We start from the raw sequence: 20,652 nt of genomic DNA, 5'->3' as shown, positions 1-20,652 counted from the left end.
GTTTTGTGGTTTTTCTCTTATTACAGTGTTTTACTTGAACACATTTAAAAATGCCATTTTGAATACGACATTTAGTGTTAATATCCAAGACTACTATTTCTTCTCATAAAATGTTCCATTTTTTTTTTCCCCAATGTCTTCTTAATACTAGTCCAGACAAGTGGATATATTTCCTTCTACCAACAGGTTGTGGCAAGTAAAACCTGACCTGTGATAATGTCACTCTTTCAATATTAAGGACTAAGTGCCTGTTTTGAGCAGTGGAAAGTGAGACAAACCTTGATCAGTGTGTTATAGTTCCCAGCTGTGAGCCTCACTTAGGATAAACCAGAGCAGAGTATTAACCTGCTTTAATGACAAATTCAAAGAAGTAAGTTAATAAAATTTAATACTTAAAAGGCACCTTTCACCTCAATGTGAGCTCATTTTATGATGAAACCTTGGAGACTGGAATGAATATATTTTAAATGAAATTTCTCTATGAGTAAATTGCAGACCCTGGTGTAGTTTCTTTTGAAACTTCAAAGACTTTGAGTACACCCAGAATGTTGCTTACAGAGTTTGGATGTGGATAAGACGGATATTTGTAGCATCTCAACCTTGTATGAGTCTGTTACCTAGACGACTAGGTATGGGATATCGTTTCTCAAAGAAATTAAGGGATTTTCTATCAAATCTCCATTACAACAGATGTTAGTTTTATGAGTGGAAAGTTACGTGAAACAAGATTTGTGGGTTACATTAGAGTAGAATATTCATATGTAACAGCACCGTCTTATTTGACTAAGTAGGCATTAATTTCAGGAGTGCATGTTCACCTTCACAACCCTTCTGTCTGATAATTGAGAAAATCAAGGCATCAAATAATTAAGTAGGCTAAAATCATACACACAAGCCAGAATTAGAACACAGGTGAGTTTTGTTCTTTTTTTTAAATCCAACTCTGGTTCTACCTGTACTCTACTAGGTTGCATCCTATTTTTCATATCTATTGGGTTGGCCAAAAAGTTCATTTGTGTTTTCCTGTACCATCTTACAGAAAAACTCGAACGAACTTTTTGGCCACCCCAGTATTAGTTTTTTCCCAATAGAGGACTGGCACTTTAAGTACAACACATAAATCTGTTCAAAGAATAGTGAGAACATTGGACTTGTGGTTAAGGATTTTTCTGTACTCAGCTGCCAAAGTAAGGTATCCAGTCTTTAAAAAAAGAAATACTGTTGTTTATTCTCAGTACCTTGTATGATTCATTTAAATAGAATGAATTAATTATTAACAAAATATTTCAAAGGCTTTCAAAACTTTTTTTCTGAGCCTACCTTATTATTGTGGAAATTACCTGCACCTGATTTGGGAAATCAGTTAAATTCCACCACCTGGATATGTTGTAATTATTTTACCCTTACTATTGCCATACTTTTTTCAACAGGCCAAATTTAAACATTGTTAACTGACCCTATTAGATCAAAGGGAATGGTGAAAGATAACCTAATGGCAACAATTTACTAAATAACAGTATTCTATGTTGATGAAATTATCCTCTATCTTAGTGATTTACTCTCCCAAAACAAAAGTGTGAACAAGTCTTTCATCTACATGAATTTCCTAAGTTTTACACTAGCACAGAAACAGCTACTGAACATTAACCTATCTGTGAAGCACTGTGCCTCATGCTTTGTGAATAATCCTTGTAATAGTGCTAGTATTATTTCCCCATTTTAACAAATGGGGATGCTTTGGTTAAGTAACCTACTACAGGTCAGTACATTTTAAAAGGAGCAGAGTTTGGGTTTGAACCCAAGTGGTTAAACTGAAGAGTCCATGTCCTAGAGATGACTGTCAGACTTATAAACAACAGCTGTGTAAAACCAAGTCTGAGTAGACAAACTTCTTAAGACTTTGAGGAAATTGTACAGATCAAGTTCTAATATGGGATATAAGTGATATCAACTAAATAACCATGTTGATATCTTTAATAGTAGTTCTGAGGAATTCATTACCTAGAACATGATTTGACTACTAACTGCACTCTCTTTTAAGCAGATACTAATGGTATTGAGTGCAATTGTGCGGTAGTTTGAGCATTCTTTGGCATTGCCTTTCTTTGGGATTGGAATGAAGACTGACCTCTTCCAGTCCTGTGGCCACTGCTGAGTTTTCCAAATCTGCTGGCATATTGAGTGCAGCACTTTCACAGCATCATCTTTCAAGATTTGAAATAGCTCAACTGGAATTCCATCACCTCCACTAGCTTTGTTCGTAGTGATGCTTTCTAAGGCCCACTTGACTTCACATTCCAAGATGTCTGGCTCTAGGTCAGTGATCATGTTATCGTGACTATCTTGGTCGTGAAGATCTTTTTTATACAGTTCTTTTGTGTATTCCTGCCACCTCTTCTTAATATCTTCTGCTTCTGTTAGGTCCATACCATTTCTGTCCTTTATCGAGCCCATCTTTGCATGAAATGTTCCCTTGGAATCTCTAATTTTCTTGAAGAGGTCTCTTGTTTTTCCTATTCTGTTGTTTTCCTCTATTTCTTTGCATTGATCACTGAGGAAGTCTTTCTTATCTCTCCTTGCTATTCTTTGGAACTCTGCATTCAGATGCTTATATCTTTCCTTTTCTCCTTTGCTTTTCGCCTCTCTTCTTTTCACAGCTATTTGTAAGGCCCCCTCAGACAGCCATTTCGCTCTTTTGCATTTCTTTTCCATGGGGATGGTCTTGGTCCCTGTCTCCTGTACAATGTCATGAACCTCCATCCAGAGTTCATCAGGCACTCTATCAATCAGATCTAGTCCCTTAAATCTATTTCTCACTTCCACTGTATAATCGTAAGGGATTTGATTGAGGTCATATCTGAATGGTCTAGTGGTTTTCCCTACTTTCTTCAATTTAAGTCTGAATTTCGCAATAAGGAGGTCATGATCTGAGCCACAGTCAGCTCCTGGTCTTGTTTTTGCTAACTGTATACAGCTTCTCCATCTTTGGTTGCAAAGAATATAATCAATCTGATTTCGGTGTTGACCATCTGGTGATGTCCATGTGTAGAGTCTTCTCTTGTGTTGTTGGAAGAGGGTGTTTGCTATGACCAGTGCATTCTCTTGACAAAACTCTATTAGCCTTTGTCCTGCTTCATTCCGTGCTCCAAGGCCAAATTTGCCAGTTACTCCAGGTGTTTCTTGACTTCCTACTTTTGCTTTCCAGTCCCCTATAATGAAAAGGACATCTTTTTTGGGTGTTAGTTCTAAAAGGTCTTGTAGGTCTTCATAGAACCGATTAACTTCGGCTTCTTCAGCATTACTGGTTGGGGCATAGGCCTGGATTACTGTAATATTGAATGGTTTGCCTTGGAAACGAACAGAAATCATTCTGTCATTTTTAAGATTGCATCCAAGTACTGCATTTTGGACTCTTTTGTTGACCATGATGGCTACTCCATTTCTTCTAAGGGATTCCTGCCCACAGTAGTAGATATAATGGTCATCTGAGTTAAATTCACCCATTCCAGTCCATTTTAATTCACTGATTCCTAGAATGTCGACGTTCACTCTTGCCATCTCCTATCCCAAAGAAAGGCAATGCCAAAGAATGCTCAAACTACCGCACAATTGCACTCATCTCACACGCTAGTAAAGTCATGCTCAAAATTCTCCAAGCCAGGCTTCAGCAGTATGTAAACCGTGAACTCCCAGATGTTCAAGCAGGTTTTAGAAAAGGCAGAGGCACCAGAGATCAAATTGCCAACATCCGCTGGATCATGGAGAAAGCAAGAGAGTTCCAGAAAAACACCTATTTCTGCTTCATTGACTATGCCAAAGCCTTTGACTGTGTCGATCACAATAAACTGTGGAACATTCTGAAAGAGATGGGAATCCCAGACCACCTGACCTGCCTCTTGAGAAACCTGTATGCAGGTCAGGAAGCAACAGTTAGAACTGGACATGGAACAACAGACTGGTTCCAGATAGGAAAAGGTGTACGTCAAGGTTGTATATTGTCACCCTGCTTATTTAACTTATATGCAGAGTACATCATGAGGAACGCTGGGCTGGAAGAAGCAGAAGCTGGAATCAAGATTGCTGGGAGAAATATCAATAACCTCAGATATGCAGATGACACTACCCTTATGGCAGAAAGTGAAGAGGAACTCAAAAGCCTCTTGATGAAAGTGAAAGAGGAGAGTGAAAAGGTTGGCTTGAAGCTCAACATTCAGAAAACAATGATCATGGCATCTGGTCCCATCACTTCATGGGAAATAGATGGAAAAACAGTGGAAACAGTGTCAGACTTTATTTTTTTGGGCTCCAAAATCACTGCAGATGCTGATTACAGCCATGAAATTAAAAGACGCTTGCTCCTTGGAAGGAAAGTTATGACCAACCTTGATAGTATATTAAAAAGCAGAGATGTTACTTTGCCAACCAAGGTCCGTCTAGTCAAGGCAATGGTTTTTCCCGTGGTCATGTATGGATGTGAGAGTTGGACTGTGAAGAAAGCTGATTGCCGAAGAATCGATGCTTTTGAACTGTGGTGTTGGAGAAGACTCTTGAGAGTCCCTTATACTGCAAGGAGATCCAACCAGTCCATTCTAAAGGAGATCAATCCTGGATGTTCATTGGAAGGACTGATGCTAAAGCTGAAGCTGCAATACTTTGGCCACCTCATGCGACGAGTTGACTCACTGGAAAAGACTCTGATGCTGGGAAAGGTTGGGGGCGGGAGGAGAAGGGGACGACGGAGAATGAGATGGCTGGATGGCATCACCGACTCTGTGGACATGAGTTTGAGTGTACTCCGGGAGTTGGTGATGGACAGGGAGGCCTGGCGTGCTGTGGTTCATGGGGTCATGGAGAGTCGGACACGACTGAGCGACTGAACTGAACTGAATGGTATTGAATACATTTACATGGTAATTGTAATGTATTATTATTTAGTATTCCTTACTTTCTTTCAATAAATATTTCATCTAAGCGTCTTGCTTTAGGTTGTCAACAGGTGACTTGGATAATCATTTCAAAATCTAAGGTGGCAGAAAACTTGTCAAAAAAATTAACAAAGTTAAGTCTATCTACTGAGTGTTCTGGCCATCATTTTCTAGTGGATTAACCAAGAATTCAGTTACTAGGTATCGTATACAAAAGGGGTGACTGAATGGATCTTACCACTTTACATATATGAATAAGAACATCATTTGACCCACACTTAATATTTATAGCCAAGCACATGGATGTACAGTACTAGGAAAAAGTTCTTATTCCACTTGCAAATTTATTATCTACCTCTAGACCGGGAGAAGGCAAACTGTAGAACCTTGGCTGAATCCAGCTGCTTCCTGTTTTTGTATGCTCCATGAGCTAAACTTGGTGTCTGTATGTTTTTAAGGCTGGAAAAACACAAAGGAATAATATATTTTTAACATATGAAAAGCATATGAATTTAAAATTTTAATTTTTCATAAATGGTTTTTTGAAATACAGTGTTTAAGTATTGTCTGCAGCTGCCTTTTGTCTACTATGGCAGAGTTGAGAAGCAGCAGAGACCTTATAGTTTGTGCATGAGTGCTCAGCCATGTTCAACTCTTTGCGACCCCCTAGACTGTAGCCTACCAGGCTCCTCTGTCCACGGAATTTTCCAGGGAAGAATACTGGAATGAGTTGCTGTGCCCTCCTCCAGGGGATCTTCCCGATCCAGGGATTGAACCCACATCTCTTGGTATCAGCAGGCAGATTATTTACCATTGTGCCACCTGGGAAGCCACCTTATACCTTACAAAGCCTAAAATACTATCTGGCCGTTTACAGAAAGTTTGCTTACCCCTGACCTGCATATAGTTGGAGAGGAGGAAGAGGAAGAAAAATTAGAAGTCCCAAATTAGCGATTCCTGGTTGAATTAGCCCCCATGGTTTTTCATAGGACAGGTTGGGTTGAACCCCAACATAATTTTAAGTGTCTTTAAATAAGGAATAAAGGTTCCAATTCATTACCTCCCTATGCTGCTGTTGCTGTTTAGTCAGTCAGTCGTGTCTGACTCTTTGCGAGCCCATGGACTGTAGCCTGCCAAGATCCTCTGTCCTTGTGATTCTCCAGGCAGGAATACTGGAGTGGGCTGCAGGGAAACTCCTGACCCAGGGTTCAAACTTGCATCTCCTGCATTGTTACCTATACTTCTTAGGATGTATTGCTGTCATCTATTTATATTACTAGCTGCTAAAGGCATTTGAATTTGTAGTTAATGATTTAGATCAGGGGTCTGCACACTTTTTCTTTAGAACCAGAGAGTAAATGTGTTTTAGGCTTTTTGAGCCAAGAGGCAAAACTGAGGCCATTATGTAGATAAATGAGATTAAATAAATTGGCACAATTTTTTAAATTAACAAAATTCAAAATATAATTGAGTACATTTTTTTGTGGGCTTCCCAGGTGATTCAGTGGTAAAGAATCTGCCTTTCAAGCAGGAGATGCCTGCCAAGCAGGAGAGTTGGGTTCGATCCCTGGGTCTGGAAGAGCCCCTGGAGAAGTAAATGGCATTTAACTCCAGTATTCTTGCCTGGGGAATTCCATGGACAGAGAAGCTTGGTGGGCTACAGTCCATGGGGTCGAAAAGAGACATGACTTAATGACTAAACAGCAGCAACAAAATTTTAATAGTGCTTTTTTTTGGGGGGGGGGGTTAGATTTAGTTGGGGTTCTAAGTGTTCCATCATAAAAATGAATTGTAATTGGTCACCTGCTAATGGTTATATGTAATGAGATTTTGCATATTTCATCTTTATAAAAGTCTTTTCAGACAGATACTGCCAGATACTGGAGCGTGTGATTTTAGCTGAGCATATACAACATTTGGAAGGCTTTTCTTAATCCTCCCTTGGTATTTACCTTTCCACATGTCATTACAGTAATACATTTATCACTTCCAATTGAAGATCAGTTGTAGTTAAATGGGTTCTGAAACATGGAAATTTCTTTACACTTGCACCAAGGTTCCAAAAATGCTAAACTCAGAAAAATATATCCACTAATATGTGTGAGAATGGAAACCTTTTCCTTAATTTTTGATAGATGAGAAATGTCATTTCATACTATTGCAGTATGTTTCACATTACTTACTTTTGTCCTGTAATTGTGGTTGATATATTTGAGAAATATTATCAAGCCTTTAGCAACTAACTTCCAAAGACATTCAGTATTTTAGAAGTGTTTAAGGTCGGTTCTTAAGAAAAATTTCAATCTTGGCCATGAACCCAAAAAATTGCAGTCAGACTTTACAGTTGCTAAGCAAATCAAACTTAGGTTAAGAGTGTCAGGAAATTTGGCTTCAATTTCAGACAAAATTGAAGGACTTTCAGGATGATTAAAGTCTATGAAAACAAATGGTTTATCATTGACATTACTGGTTCATTAACAAATGATAGATTCAAATATTTGCTGCAAGGTACTTGCTGATGAATAATATAGTGAATAACTATAGGTTTTAAATACCTTACATTTTCATAAGCTTTTAAGTTTCTCCACTAGATCTTGTTTTACCTCACATTTTCTTTTACCATCATTAGTTATAACAGATCAGATTCTGCTTCAGGTTTTACCGAATTCATTTCCTCAAATTCTTTGAAAGTATTAACCAATAGTTCCATGCAGAGTGGCTATTCATTCATAGAGGCTAATTCATTCATTCATGGTTCCATTCAGAGAGGCTAATTCTGCAGTAACTTCAAACTCAGAATTGACACCTCAAATAAGTGAGAACTGAGGAAAATTCTGAAAGAGATGGGAATACCAGACCACCTGACCTGACTCTTGAGAAACCTGTATACAGGTCAGGAAGCAACAGTTAGAACTGGACATGGAACAACAGACTGGTTCCAAATAGGAAAAGGAGTACGTCAAGGTTGTATATTGTCACCCTGCTTATTTAACTTATATGCAGAGTACATCATGAGGAACGCTGGGGTGGAAGAAGCACAAGCTGGAATCAAGATTGCCGGGAGAAATATCAATAACCTCAGATATCCTGATGACACTACCCTTATGGCAGAAAGTGAAGAGGAACTCAAAAGCCTCTTGATGAAAGTGAAAGAGGAGAGTGAAAAGGTTGGCTTGAAGCTCAACATTCAGAAAACAAAGATCATGGCATCTGGTCCCATCACTTCATGGGAAATAGATGGGGAAACAGTGGAAACAGTGTCAGACTTTATTTTTGGGGGCTCCAAAATCACTGCAGATGCTGATTGCAGCCATGAAATTAAAAGACGCTTGCTCCTTGGAAGGAAAGTTATGACCAACCTAGATAGCATGTTAAAAAGCAGAGACATTACTTTGCCAACCAAGGTCCGTCTAGTCAAGGCTATGGTTTTTCCCATGGTCATGTATGGATGTGAGAGTTGGACTGTGAAGAAAGCTGATCGCCGAAGAATTGATGCTTTTGAACTGTGGTGTTGGAGAAGACTCTTGAGAGTCCCTTATACTGCAAGGAGATCCAACCAGTCCATTCTAAAGGAAATCAATCCTGGGTGTTCATTGGAAGGACTGATGCTAAAGCTGAAACTCCAGTAATTTGGCCACCTCATTCGACGAGTTGACTCACTGGAAAAGACTCTGATGCTGGGAGGGATTGCGGGGGGGGAGGAGAAGGGGACAACAGAGGATGAGATGGCTGGATGGCATCACCGACTCGATGGACATGAGTTTGAGTGAACTCCCGGAGTTGGTGATGGACAGGGAGGCCTGGCGTGCTGTGATTCATGGGGTCGCAAAGAGTTGGACATGACTGAGCGGCTGAACTGAATTGAACTGAGCTGTATTAGAAACATCTATCAACTCATCAAGAGTAAACAACTACTTGGACTCATTTACTGTTTTGACTATTGATGGTACTCTGTGTTCACAACTCTTTGAGTAATTGTCCTTGCCAAAAGGCTAACAGTCCTAAACAAAACTTGATTTCTCTGGACACATTTCTTAAGACTGCTGCTTTCAAACAAACACAATTAACTCTCCATCAGTAAACAATTTTCCTTTCTTGACTTACAAAAGTCACTTGGAGACTTATTTGGTTGTAGCCCCAGTTTCATTTTTTATTTTATAAGGAAATTCAACTGTGAATTTCCAGTTTAAATATGTAATTTTTCTGACAGTTGCTTGCCTGTGACTTGGAAATATTGTGATGAGTATTTCTTTTGGAAATATCAAAGTATATTTTACTTTAGCTCAGTTATGAATGCTTTATCATTAATTATCAAAAATGTTCAAACTCTACTTTAAAAGCTCAACATGGATGTCCACTTTTATTGTTTTGGAATGATGGATATACACATAATAGTAAAATAAAATGTTATAGCTTGGCAATATATATGGCACTTAAAAAATGCTGTTGTGTTATAACCATGTCACTGATTTGTTGTATGCTGAGCAACAATGTGAAGTGATGAAAATCATATCCCATCTGTGTTGCAGCTAACTACTCAGCTCTGGTGTTATACCATGAGGGCAGCCATAGCCAGTATGTAAACAAATAAGCATAAAAAATAAGTTCCAATAAAACTTTATTTATGGACACTGAAATTCAAATTTCATATAATTTTCAAGTCACAATTATTTTTCCCCCCAATCATTTAAAAGTGTAAAAACCATTCTCAGCTTACTTGCCATACAACAGGTGGTGGACCAGATTTGGCCTGCTGGACATAGTTTGCCTGTCTCTGATCTAAATAATCTCATTTGTTATTATTAATACTTCTATATTAACAGTAATAGTATAAGAATACTTACATATAACTTAGCTACACTCTTCAACTAAGGATAACTGTAAAATGATTAGTGCTTTACTAGTTAGCATGCAGTTATCATACTTTCAAAAACTATTTTCCCAAGACAATATTTAAACATATTTATCTAATAAAAGATTAGATAAATATGATGATAAGATTATAAAACAAAATACATTTAGTAGGCTTATTTAAATTTTATTTGTTAATTCCCAATTTATAGGACTGTGTTAGTCACTCAGTCATGTCTGACTTTTTGCAATCCCATGGACTATAGCCTGCCAGGCACCTCTGCCCATGGGATTCTCCAGGCAAGAGTACTGGAGTGGGTTGCCATTCTCTTCTCCAGGGGATCTTCCAGATGCAGGGATCGAATCTAGGTCTCCTGCATTGCAGGCAGATTCTTTACCATCTGATCCACCAGGGAAGACAGCGAGGGTAAAATAAAAGGGTGCGAGGATAAAATAAAAGGGTTCAATACGAAAGTAACAATGCTAAAATATTAGAAATCATACAAATGATAGTTCACTATCACAAAGGTCTAGTGGGAAGATGGAGAAAATATTTCCAATTAAGTGACTGAAGCAATTTGTGTATTTTCTTCTTAAAAGTCTTTATCTGTCCTCTGGCGTTTAAGAGGTGGATCTTCATGATTGTCTGTAACAAATCCAGAAAACCTACATTACGTAAGATACTTAACATTTAAAAATAATTTTTAAAAAGCAAATAATATAGGCATTTTAAAGATTTTTAATGTATTCAACTTATGCATGAAATAGTAAGATTCCTGTGGATTTATTTTCATGAAATAGCCTTCTACTAGACTGAATAGTGTGTCATAATAAAATCTGTAAAATTGTGAGAAATTAGTCACATTTGAATGGCAAGGGGTCTTGAACTGAAATATCTAACTAGAATTAATCTATTTCTGAGTTTAAAAAATGATATAAAATATATATGTTTCCCAAGAAAGTTATGTTAAAAGTATTACAGCTTACACTTAATTTCCCAGAAATTGCTCACCTCGATTTACGGTCTGGTGCTTGTAAAGTATAGCAGCAGGAATCCGAAAAGTGATGCATAACATTTCCTTGTTAGGGGCCACATTTCTTACTAGGTGAACTGAACTACATGCCTCCAAGGAGATGCCTAACACAGTTCCAGCTCGTTGCTGAACATCCTTAGCTGGATTAGCATCTTTGGAAAAGCTGTAACAGTGCACAATGGGAAGAAGTTCACTGCCACATGGCTGTCCATCTAAGAATGCTTTGAAAGCACTGAGAAACTCAATAGCCTTTGCTGGCAAATTCATGACAATGTGCACAGAGTGTTTTCTTTCTTTTGACAGTGGTCCCAGCTGCTGCATTAACTCTTCTCTGACTGGTCCTTGCAGGAAGTCTTTCCCATCCAAGTTAAAGACTTTTACTTTTTGGTCCACTTTATTTAATTTACAGTTGTGCAGTAGCCATTTATGGGATTCAGGATTGAGATCATTAGCAAATACAGTGCAGTTTTTCTTTGCTGCTGGAATGGCAAAGGGCCCAACCCCAGCAAAAACATCAAATAGGACATCCCCAGGTTTGAGAAGTTCTGTGATACGGCTGTGTTCTGTGGAGAGACGAGGATTCCAATAGACTTTTGAAAAATCAAATTCATAGGTATAATTGTTTTCTCGAACCTGAAAAAAGTATTATGCTTTTGGTTAAACTGCTTAGTCTTAAATTCCAGCCACTGATATTGAATAGATGCATTCACACATACACACATTTAAATTTACTACTATTAAGAGCAAATTACAGTGCGTTTAAAGGCATTTAAATTAGAAATCTGGTGTTTATGCTAAATTTGAGGGTAGTTACTACCTTGCATTAGACGTTTTCATTAGAGAAGTCATCTCTTCAAAACCAAACAGCTCTCCATGTCATCCTGAAGGACCATAATGTGGCTCCCTGATCACACTAGGAATTTTTCAGATAGGCCAATTGACTGGCTTACTTATATTATCTCCTGTCACCTGATAGGAAAAAGCCTTTAGGGTGAAACAACACACTACATCTGTCTTCATGGTGGTTAGCTAAATTGCAGACAGCTCTTCCACACAGCAAACACGCTTTCCTTCCTTAGTTTTCAGTTTGGCAAGATAGATGCATCATGTGTCAGTGAATTTCAAGGTACTTCCTTATGTTTTTAGACAAGTTACTTGGACTTTGCAGGTTTCATGTCTATAAATAGAGTCATTCTATTTATAAAGAATAAATAGAATAAATCATTCCCCTGTTTTTGCCTTTCCCAAATCTGAGTTTTCATGGATAAACGAAATATATATAGTGAAGCTAAGTCTTGAACAAAATTAAAACTTTATAGCATTTCTTTGGGGACTATCATAAACATGATAGAAAATAGAAAACAAAATTAAAACTACAATTGTGAAATGTGACCTCCCCTATCATCTTAAGCCCCTTATTTTAACAGATGAAGAATCAAAGGCCAGAAAGTTCCTAAGTTCTATAAATCTAATAGAGACATCTTCTATATTCTGTCTTCATGGACCTTAATTCCAAATTTGTACATATTTTTTCCTCCTGACCACATCAAATGCTCTGATCATATTATTAAGTTTCAAGAGTTTGAAATATTTCTTCATGATTCTGCCAACTAAGAGTCAATCTAGGTATATAACCTAGAAGGATTAAATGTGTCTTGGGATGCTTTTCCTGAAATCTCCTTTCTACTTGTCTTTTAAGCTCTTTAGTGTGAGTCCCAGATCTTGATCTAGATTAAATGATGCTCAGTATCCCTCTGGTTTTACTCATGCTGTCTTTGATATCTTGTTCCCTTAGTTAAACACTGCTTTTAGGAGATCCACTTTAGCAATGTTTTTAAATACTACTTAAATGTTGCATGAGCTCTTAAATTTAAATGTGATTGTGTTTGGAGCAAAGAAATTATACTAAGTTTTCACATTTATTTGACAGTATATATACTAGGCATAAAGTATGTCCTAAGAACAAACTTTAGCTGACTTGGAAAGTCAATCACAAGGCATTTATAAAATTACAGAAGTTTGTCAGTTTATAGAAGTTTACATCTTTCTAAGAAGAATGATACTACCTGACACCCTGAGGGTCACTACCAAGAACATGCACAATGTTCAATCTGGGTGTGCCTAAAGTTTAGTATGTCTTAGTGTCAGTTGAGTTAAGCACAGTTATTATCAAAGGATTCACATCCAAATCTTGCTTGCCAAAATAGACCTCATTCCCTGTACACAAGCAGTAGGTAGTGGAGGCTTGGTATATAGGGCAAGACTAAGCATGGACTCTGGAGTCAGAAGCCTGACTCAAAAACCCTCTTAGTCATTCCTTCTTACTTCATGTGCATAAAGAGAATATTAATAACAACAACCATTATCTTGTGGGTCTCTCAGGATTTGTTTAACCTGTTTCTTAGCTTGGGTACAAAATTTCACATAATGTTAACATGTAATTATCTAAGGCTTTAGCTTAAAAACAGTTTATTATATCCAACACTACAGAGGGTTTAGGGGGTGGAAGATGAGAAAATGGTTTATACCAGGAATCTAGTCCTATATATTTTATTTTTTCTTTGAAATAGGTTTTCTTTTTCTTACAGAAGTATGTGCTCAGTAGAAAAGTATAAAGATAACAAAGGTCACCAGAAACTATACCAAATGAAAATATGCTCACTGTTAATATTCTGATGTATATGCTTATTTACATATTTAAAATCATCATAGCTAAAATGAAACTCAGTTATGTATACTGTTTTACAGTTTATTTTTTGTCACTTGGCTTGTCAGTGGACAGTTTACTTTCAGTATGGAGCAGTACTGCATAGGAACCTTGAATGTTAGGTCCATGAATCAAGGCAAATTGGAAGTGGTCAAACAGGAGATGGCAAGAGTGAACGTTGACATTTTAAGAATCAGCACACTAAAATGGACTGGAATGGGTGATTTTAACTCAGATGACTATTATATCTACTACTGTGGGCAAGAATCCCTTAGAAGAAATGGAGTAGCCATCATAGTCAACAAAAGTCTGAAATGCAGTACTTGGATGCAATCTCAAAAACGACAGAATGATCTCTGTTCATTTCCAAGGCAAACCATTCAATATCACGGTAATCCAAGTCTACACTCTGACCAGTAATGCTGAAAAAGTTGAACGGTTCTATGAAGACCTACAAGACCTTCTAGAACTAACACCCAAAAGAGATGTCCTTTCCATTATAGGGGACTGGAATGCAAAACCAGGAAATTAAGAAACACCTGGAGTAACAAATTTGGCGTTGAAGTACAGAATGAAGCAGAGCAAAAGCTAATAGAGTTCTGCCAAGAGAACGCACTGGTCATAGCACCTCTTCCAAACACCCTCTTCCAACAACCCAAGAGAAGACTGTACACATGGACATCACCAGATGGTCAACACCAAAATCAGATTGATTATATTCTTTGCAGCCAAAGATGGAGAAGCTCTATACAGTCAGCAAAAACAAGACCAGGAGCTAACTGTGACTCAGATCATGAACTTCGTATTGCAAAATTCAGACTTAAATTGAAGAAATTGGCGAAAACCACCAGACCATTCAGGTATGACCTAAATCAAATCCCTTACAATTATACAGTGGAAGTGACAAATAGATTCAAGAGATTAGATCTGATAGATAGAGTGCCTAAAGAACTATGGACGGAGGTTTGTGACATTGTACAGGAGGCAGTGATCAAGACCATCCCCAAGAAAAAGAAATGCAAAAAGGCAAAATGGCTGTCTGAGGAGGCCTTACAAATAACTGTGAAAAGAAAAGAAGCGAAAGGCAAAAGAGAAAAGGAAAGTTACACCCATTTGAATGCAGAGTTCCAAAGAATAGCAAGGAGAGATAAGAAAGCCTTCCTCAGTGATCAATGCAAAGAAATAGAGGAAAACAATAGAATGGGAAAGACTAGAGATCTCATCAAGAAAATTAGAGATACCAAGGGAACATTTCATGCAAAGATGGGCACAGTAAATGACAGAAGTGGTATGGACTAAGAGAAGCAGAAGATATTAAGAAGAGGTGGCAAGAATACACAGAAGAACTGTACAAAAAAAGATCTTCATTACCCAGATAACCACGATGGTATGATCACTTACCTAGAGCCAGATGCGAAGAACTGACTCATTTGAAAAGACCCTGATGCTGGAAATGATTGAAGGCAGTAGGAGAAGGGGACAACAGAGGATGAGGTGGTTGGATAGCATCACCAATTCAATGGGCATGAGTTTGAGTAGGCTCTGGGGGATGGTGAAGGGCAGGGAAGCCTTCCGTGATGCAGTCCATGGGGTTGCAAAGAATCGGACACGACTGAGCAACTGAACTGAACTGATGGAGCTAAATAATCTTCAATGATGGAGTATTCCATTTTATTATTATCCTAAAATTTAATCAGTTATCTATTGATACCTGATTAATCATTCAGTTCAGTTCAGTTCAGTTCAGTCGCTCAGTCGTGTCCGACTCTCCGTGACCCCATTAATCATCAGTTATCTACTGATGATGTTTAGATTGTTTCCATTCCATCATGTTTATTTATTTATTATTATAAAAATGATGTAGGTTGTCTAGTGGTTAAAATTCCATACTTCCACTGCGGGGGGGACATGAGTTGAAATTCTGGTTGGATACATCATTACAATTTTCTCCAGTTATTTTCTTGAGGTTACTTCCTATAAATGGAGTGCTAGGTCAAAGGATGTATCTATTCAAATTTGCAATATATTACCATACACTCTTCCTGACTATCAAATTTGCTCTCCCGTCAATAATATATGTAAATGCTTACATTCTCACATACTCACCAATACTGGGTATTATCTGTTATCCGGATTTCAAAAGTTAATCTTGATGTACACTGTATTACAAGATAATAAAATATTCCATACCTTGGTCATCATATTCTCCTCTCCAGATAGTACTTCCATTTGGAAATTTCGGTAGGTATTATCAATATTATTGATTTTATTTACTGCTGAGGTGATTCCTGGATTTTTGTCAATCATAACTTGACCTAAAAGCACAGAAATCATGATAAATACTGCCTTCTGGTTGCAAAATAAAAGCTAAAATTGCAAATATGAAATGGATGCGAACTGTTTTTTCTTCTGGTTTATAGACAGAAACTGTATCTACTGTGTGTGCATGCATTCTAAGTGGCTTCAGTCGTGTCCGACTCTTCGCAACCGTATGGAATGTAACCCACCAGGCTCCTCTGTCCGTGGGATTCTCCAGGCAAGAATATTGGAGTGGGTTGCCATGCCCTCCTCCAGGGGATCTTTTCCAACCCAGGGATAGAACCAAGGTCTCTTATGTCTTCTGCATTGACAGATGGGTTCTTTACCACTAGCGCCACCTGAGAAGCTGATGTGTGTAGACGAATGCAATTCTAAAAATTCAACATTACTAAAGTTAATGTCTGACAGCCCCTATGCAAACACACAAAAAATGTGTGGGTACATTTATAAAGAGAAAATTTTGAGACACTTGTTCTGCCTAATATTTTTCCATGTCTTTTACTTAGTCTTCTCAAATGTATCAGCGCAACAGTAAGCAAACAGGTAGACCCAGGGAATTGGTTAAAAAATAGAAAAGATGTTAAGGACTATGGAAACAAATGGTCTCAGAAAACATTAGCCTGTCCCCACTGGCCTCAAACCAAACGTTTGCTTTATTGTGTATTTAAAATAGATACTTCCACTTTGGAAATGCATACCAGCAAAATAATGTTTTCAAATAAAGAAATGCAGATTCTTTCAGTTCAGTTCAGTTCAGTTCAGTCGCTCAGTCGTGTCCGACTCTCCGCGACCCCATGAATCACAGCACGCCAGGCCTCCCTGTCCATCACCAACTCCCGGAGTTCACTCAAACTCAAGTCCACAGAGTCGGTGATGCCATCCAGCCATCTCATTCTCTGTCGTCCCCTTCTCCTCCCGCCCCCAACCTTTCCCAGCATCAGAGTCTTTTCCAGTGAGTCAACTCGTCGCATGAGGTGGCCAAAGTATTGCAGCTTCAGCTTTAGCATCAGTCCCTCCAATGAACATCCAGGATTGATCTCCTCCAGAATGGACTGGTTGGATCTCCTTGCAGTATAAGGGACTCTCAAGAGTCTTCTCCAACACCAGATTCTTTAGTTTTCTCTAAATAAAATATTTACTTAAATTGTTCTTTATGTCAAATATTTTCCAGAGCACAAAAAGCTACAAAGGTTAAAAGACACTGGCAATGGTATATTGATGCCCTATAATCAAAGTCTGCTTTTTTGTCAGCACTTAAAAAAATGTACAAGAATCTATATGCTATCTCATTGTATAAAGAAAGATAGGTTGATTTGTAAGTATAAAGTACTCCATGAGACAAATACAACAGAGGACGACAGAAGATGAGATGGTTGGATGGCATCACCAACTCGATGGAAATGAGTTTGAGCAAGCTCCAGGAGTTGGTGATGGACAGGGAAGCCTGGCGTGCTGCAGTCCATCAGGTTGCAACGAGTTGGACACAACTGAGTGACTGAACTGAGCTGATAATACAACTATGCTTAAATACCAACTAGAATTTGTCTAATTTTTCTCTGATAATTAGATACCTGATTTTGAATATGATAATGTCAAACTATTATCAATCATTGTTTTATCTTGTTCTGCTTCAGATATCAGAACTCAATTTTTAAGGTACAGAAGTTAGTTTGAAATGAAGACTAAAACATTCTAAAGGTCTATAGTAAAAGCTTTAAAATTACTTCTGTATGAAAATGTTTCATTTTCAATCTGAGTGCCCTTTTATGAGAGCAAGTTTATAAGGGTGTTGAGTTAGGACAGACAATGATTCAACGGAAAGCCTAGACTTGACATTTGTACCAGATCATAATTATAAGGCTCTGCCAAGTATTTATTATGTTATCACTATGCATTATTAGCTCCTTTCTTCAATAAAAACAAAGTAGACGCATAACAGCACATCTCTGAAATTCTACCCATGCAAAACACTGAGCACTACATTTTAAAGCTAAAAATAATTCCCAGAAGTTCTAACAATTACTCTGTATTAAAAATATTTATCTGGAGAATGCATGGACATTAAGTATTTATATAAGGACAAGAGCGATTTTGATTAGCCTTCTACTTCTTTCTTAGTCCAAAGAATAAAAGACCCATGCTTCAACTCTGGGCTACAGAGTTGTTTCTAAAAAGCTAGGAGTACTAAAAAACAAAGTATGGTACCTACCATAAAGAAGAGGCTCAATTAATTGAATTAATGAAAGCATGAGTAAACACTGTCTTGCCCTTTTTGACTATGAAACACTCAAATTTATGAAACCTAGCATTCAACATAGTCCTGAAGGACTAATAAGTTCTGGATACCAAAATGATAAATTGCCAAAGAATTCTGCCAAAGCAAGTGACTGAAGTTAATGCTTACGTATTATAAAGACAAAAGCTTGAACTGATATTTAGAGCTTGCTTGACTCTGGGAGGGCTTCCCTGGTGGCTCAGTGGTAAAGAGTTCACCTGCCAATGCAGGAAATGTGGGTTCAATCCCTGGGTCAGGAAGATCCCCTGGAGAAGGAGATGGCAATCCATTCCAGTACTTTTGCCTGGGAAATCCCATGGACTGGGGAGCCTGGTGGGCTACAGTCCATAGTGTCTCTAAGAGTCGAACACGACTTAGCAACTAAACAGCAACAACAAACGACTCTGGGATGGCTATTCCAAAGTGGCCCTCAAAGGAAAGTATGTAGCTCAAGATCTTGCTTAAAATGATAAAATATCCCATTTCTATGATTAGGCACTTAAATTTTTTTTGAACTAAAATTAGAACTTGCTTATTGGTTTCTAATATGTGACTATGACTAAGACACACCTACCAATTAAATGCTTGTAAGGCAGCTGATGTTCTCGAAGGTTCAGGTGAACAATGTGTCCAACTCTGCTAAATCCTGAGGTCACATCTTGACCTTCAGGAAGCACAGCTCTCAAGATTTCTTCTGACTTAAAGTTTTCATAAGTTAGTTCCAAATTATATTTCGATATCTGTGGATTAACATTCAGCTGCTTTAAAACACTGAGTTCTTCTTTCTCAAAGGAATCAATGGTACACATTTTATAGGGATCCAACATAATTAGTCTACCTTCTTCATCTTCTGGATCTTCAATCACACGTTTTATGCCTGGGCGCTGCAGTGCTGCCCTTTTAAGGGATCGCATCAGTTTATTGACTATTTCTTTCCTCACTTTAAGCACTGGGATGGTGACTGTCTTTTTAAAAGCTGTTCTATCAAGTTCTGTCATTCCTCGAACATCAGAGGGTGGGGAAAACAATTCAGAGTCTCTGTGATTTGTTTCTATTTCAGGCATGGTTGAGAATCTTTTTCTTTGATCCAGCAAGAAAATAACAGGTACTCGGCTAAGCTTCTGTATCAAGGATGCCCAAGGTAGTAGAGTCAGTGATGCTGACTCAGTAATTCTACAGCTTTCCACTTTGAGAAGTCTTCTTGAGAGTCCAAATTGTTTCAATAAGCTCCTAAAAATAAAGCATTCAATTAAAAGAAATACCATAAAGCTACAAACTAGCTTAACATGTTCACAAGTCTTAATAAAAATTTTAACTGTTTCAAATAACCTGCTAAATGCCAAAGATTAAAACTTTTAGTGGTATGTGAGAAGTGTAATATTAATAACTTTTCCAGGATAGGATGACTTTTATTAGTAGTAAATAATAAATCTGTATACTTACAGCCCACCTGCGGCCTGGACTAGGATTTAGTGATCCATCACTCTCAATATAGTCAACAAACCTCCCCACCCACAATTTTCTACAGAACATTTTGGGACCAGAAGGCCGAAATTTAAGTTAAAGGATCATCTCTAAATGAAATGGTCACTATATTGATAATTTTACCAATGTCAATATTTATAAGGATATTCTTATGGAAGCTTATTGGGTCAGATGCTGTGCTGAACGCTTTACTCACAATAACAATCTTGGGAGGTGTGTGGTGTTGCATTCTCATTTCTGCAAAGGTGTAAACCAAAGCTCAGAAATAGGTTAATTGACCCAAAATCTTGTTGCTGTAAATCGTTGAGCAAGGATTAAAATCCAGGGCCTGCGTTCTTAATCTATCTTGTCTTTGATGTTTTTACTGCCACAAGTCCTACCTGTAAGTAGAAGTTTCAGTATTTCTAGGATGGGTTTGCTGAGTGTTACATGCACATCCCATTAGTATCAGTTTTCATTTTGCCTTCCGGAATACCGAAGAAGTAACTGTTAAGAAAGGGCCCTGCCTAGGAACCCTGTAAAGCAACTGTCAAAAAGTTGACAGGGTTCAAACTGGGTTTAGCAGTTAACCAGATGTGTGATCTTGGGTAAATTACTTACAGTGAATCTCTGCTTTCCACAAGTAAGATGTGGCTAAAGGTTCCATCGGAAAGTTCTGCAGAGATGAAACAGCCCTCACTTCCCCGTGCTCAGGCCTAGGCTCTGCACGCGGCGGTGGGCGACTTCCTGACGTTTCAGCGCCCAGACAGCGCGAGGCGGAGAGCCGCCGAGTCGACCGGTACCGCCACCGGGCCCTCAGCCCCTTCGAACTGTCCATCAAGGGCCCCACGACCGCCACTTCACCAACGTCACCATCCTATTTCCCGGCGTCGCCCCGGGGCTGGCTCCAAGCCCAGACCCTCACCTCATGCTCCGGTGCAGCTCGGAAACGTGTCTTCGGCGGGTGGGCGGGCCCTCGATGACACCATCAAGCTTCGCCGCCGACAGGCGAGCGTCACCAGATCACGTCGGTCCCTCTCTTCGTCCCGGCCCTGGCGAGGTACGGGAACCCGGAAG

The 20,652-nt window shown here is 38.5% G+C and overlaps 1 protein-coding gene across 3 annotated transcripts; it reads right to left on the bottom strand.

The window, feature by feature from the left end:
• Positions 1-9,717: 9,717 nt before the first annotated feature.
• On the bottom strand, positions 9,718-20,638 carry TRMT5 (tRNA methyltransferase 5). Of its 3 annotated transcripts, none has more exons than XM_055435763.2 (5): positions 20,501-20,638; positions 18,686-19,341; positions 15,708-15,832; positions 10,789-11,443; positions 9,718-10,422 (listed from the first exon to the last, which is right to left on the bottom strand). In XM_055435763.2, exons 1-5 carry the CDS (start codon positions 20,503-20,505, stop codon positions 10,370-10,372), a joined length of 1,494 nt encoding a protein of 497 aa, XP_055291738.2. In that variant the 5' UTR covers positions 20,506-20,638; the 3' UTR covers positions 9,718-10,369. The 3 variants fall into 3 exon arrangements, with proteins under 3 accessions (XP_055291738.2, XP_055291740.2, XP_055291739.2); XM_055435765.2 differs by having other exon boundaries at positions 18,950-19,341; XM_055435764.2 differs by lacking the exon at positions 20,501-20,638 and adding an exon at positions 20,197-20,491.
• Between the last annotated feature and the right edge of the window lie 14 nt (positions 20,639-20,652).

The sequence above is a fragment of the Moschus berezovskii genome, chromosome 9, assembly GCF_049115385.1.
Source record: "Moschus berezovskii isolate FMDL1 chromosome 9, NW_MosBer_1.0, whole genome shotgun sequence".
Taxonomy (NCBI): domain Eukaryota; kingdom Metazoa; phylum Chordata; class Mammalia; order Artiodactyla; family Moschidae; genus Moschus; species Moschus berezovskii.
Note: the sequence above shows the minus strand (reverse complement) of the source record. Positions and strands in the feature narration are given on the sequence as shown.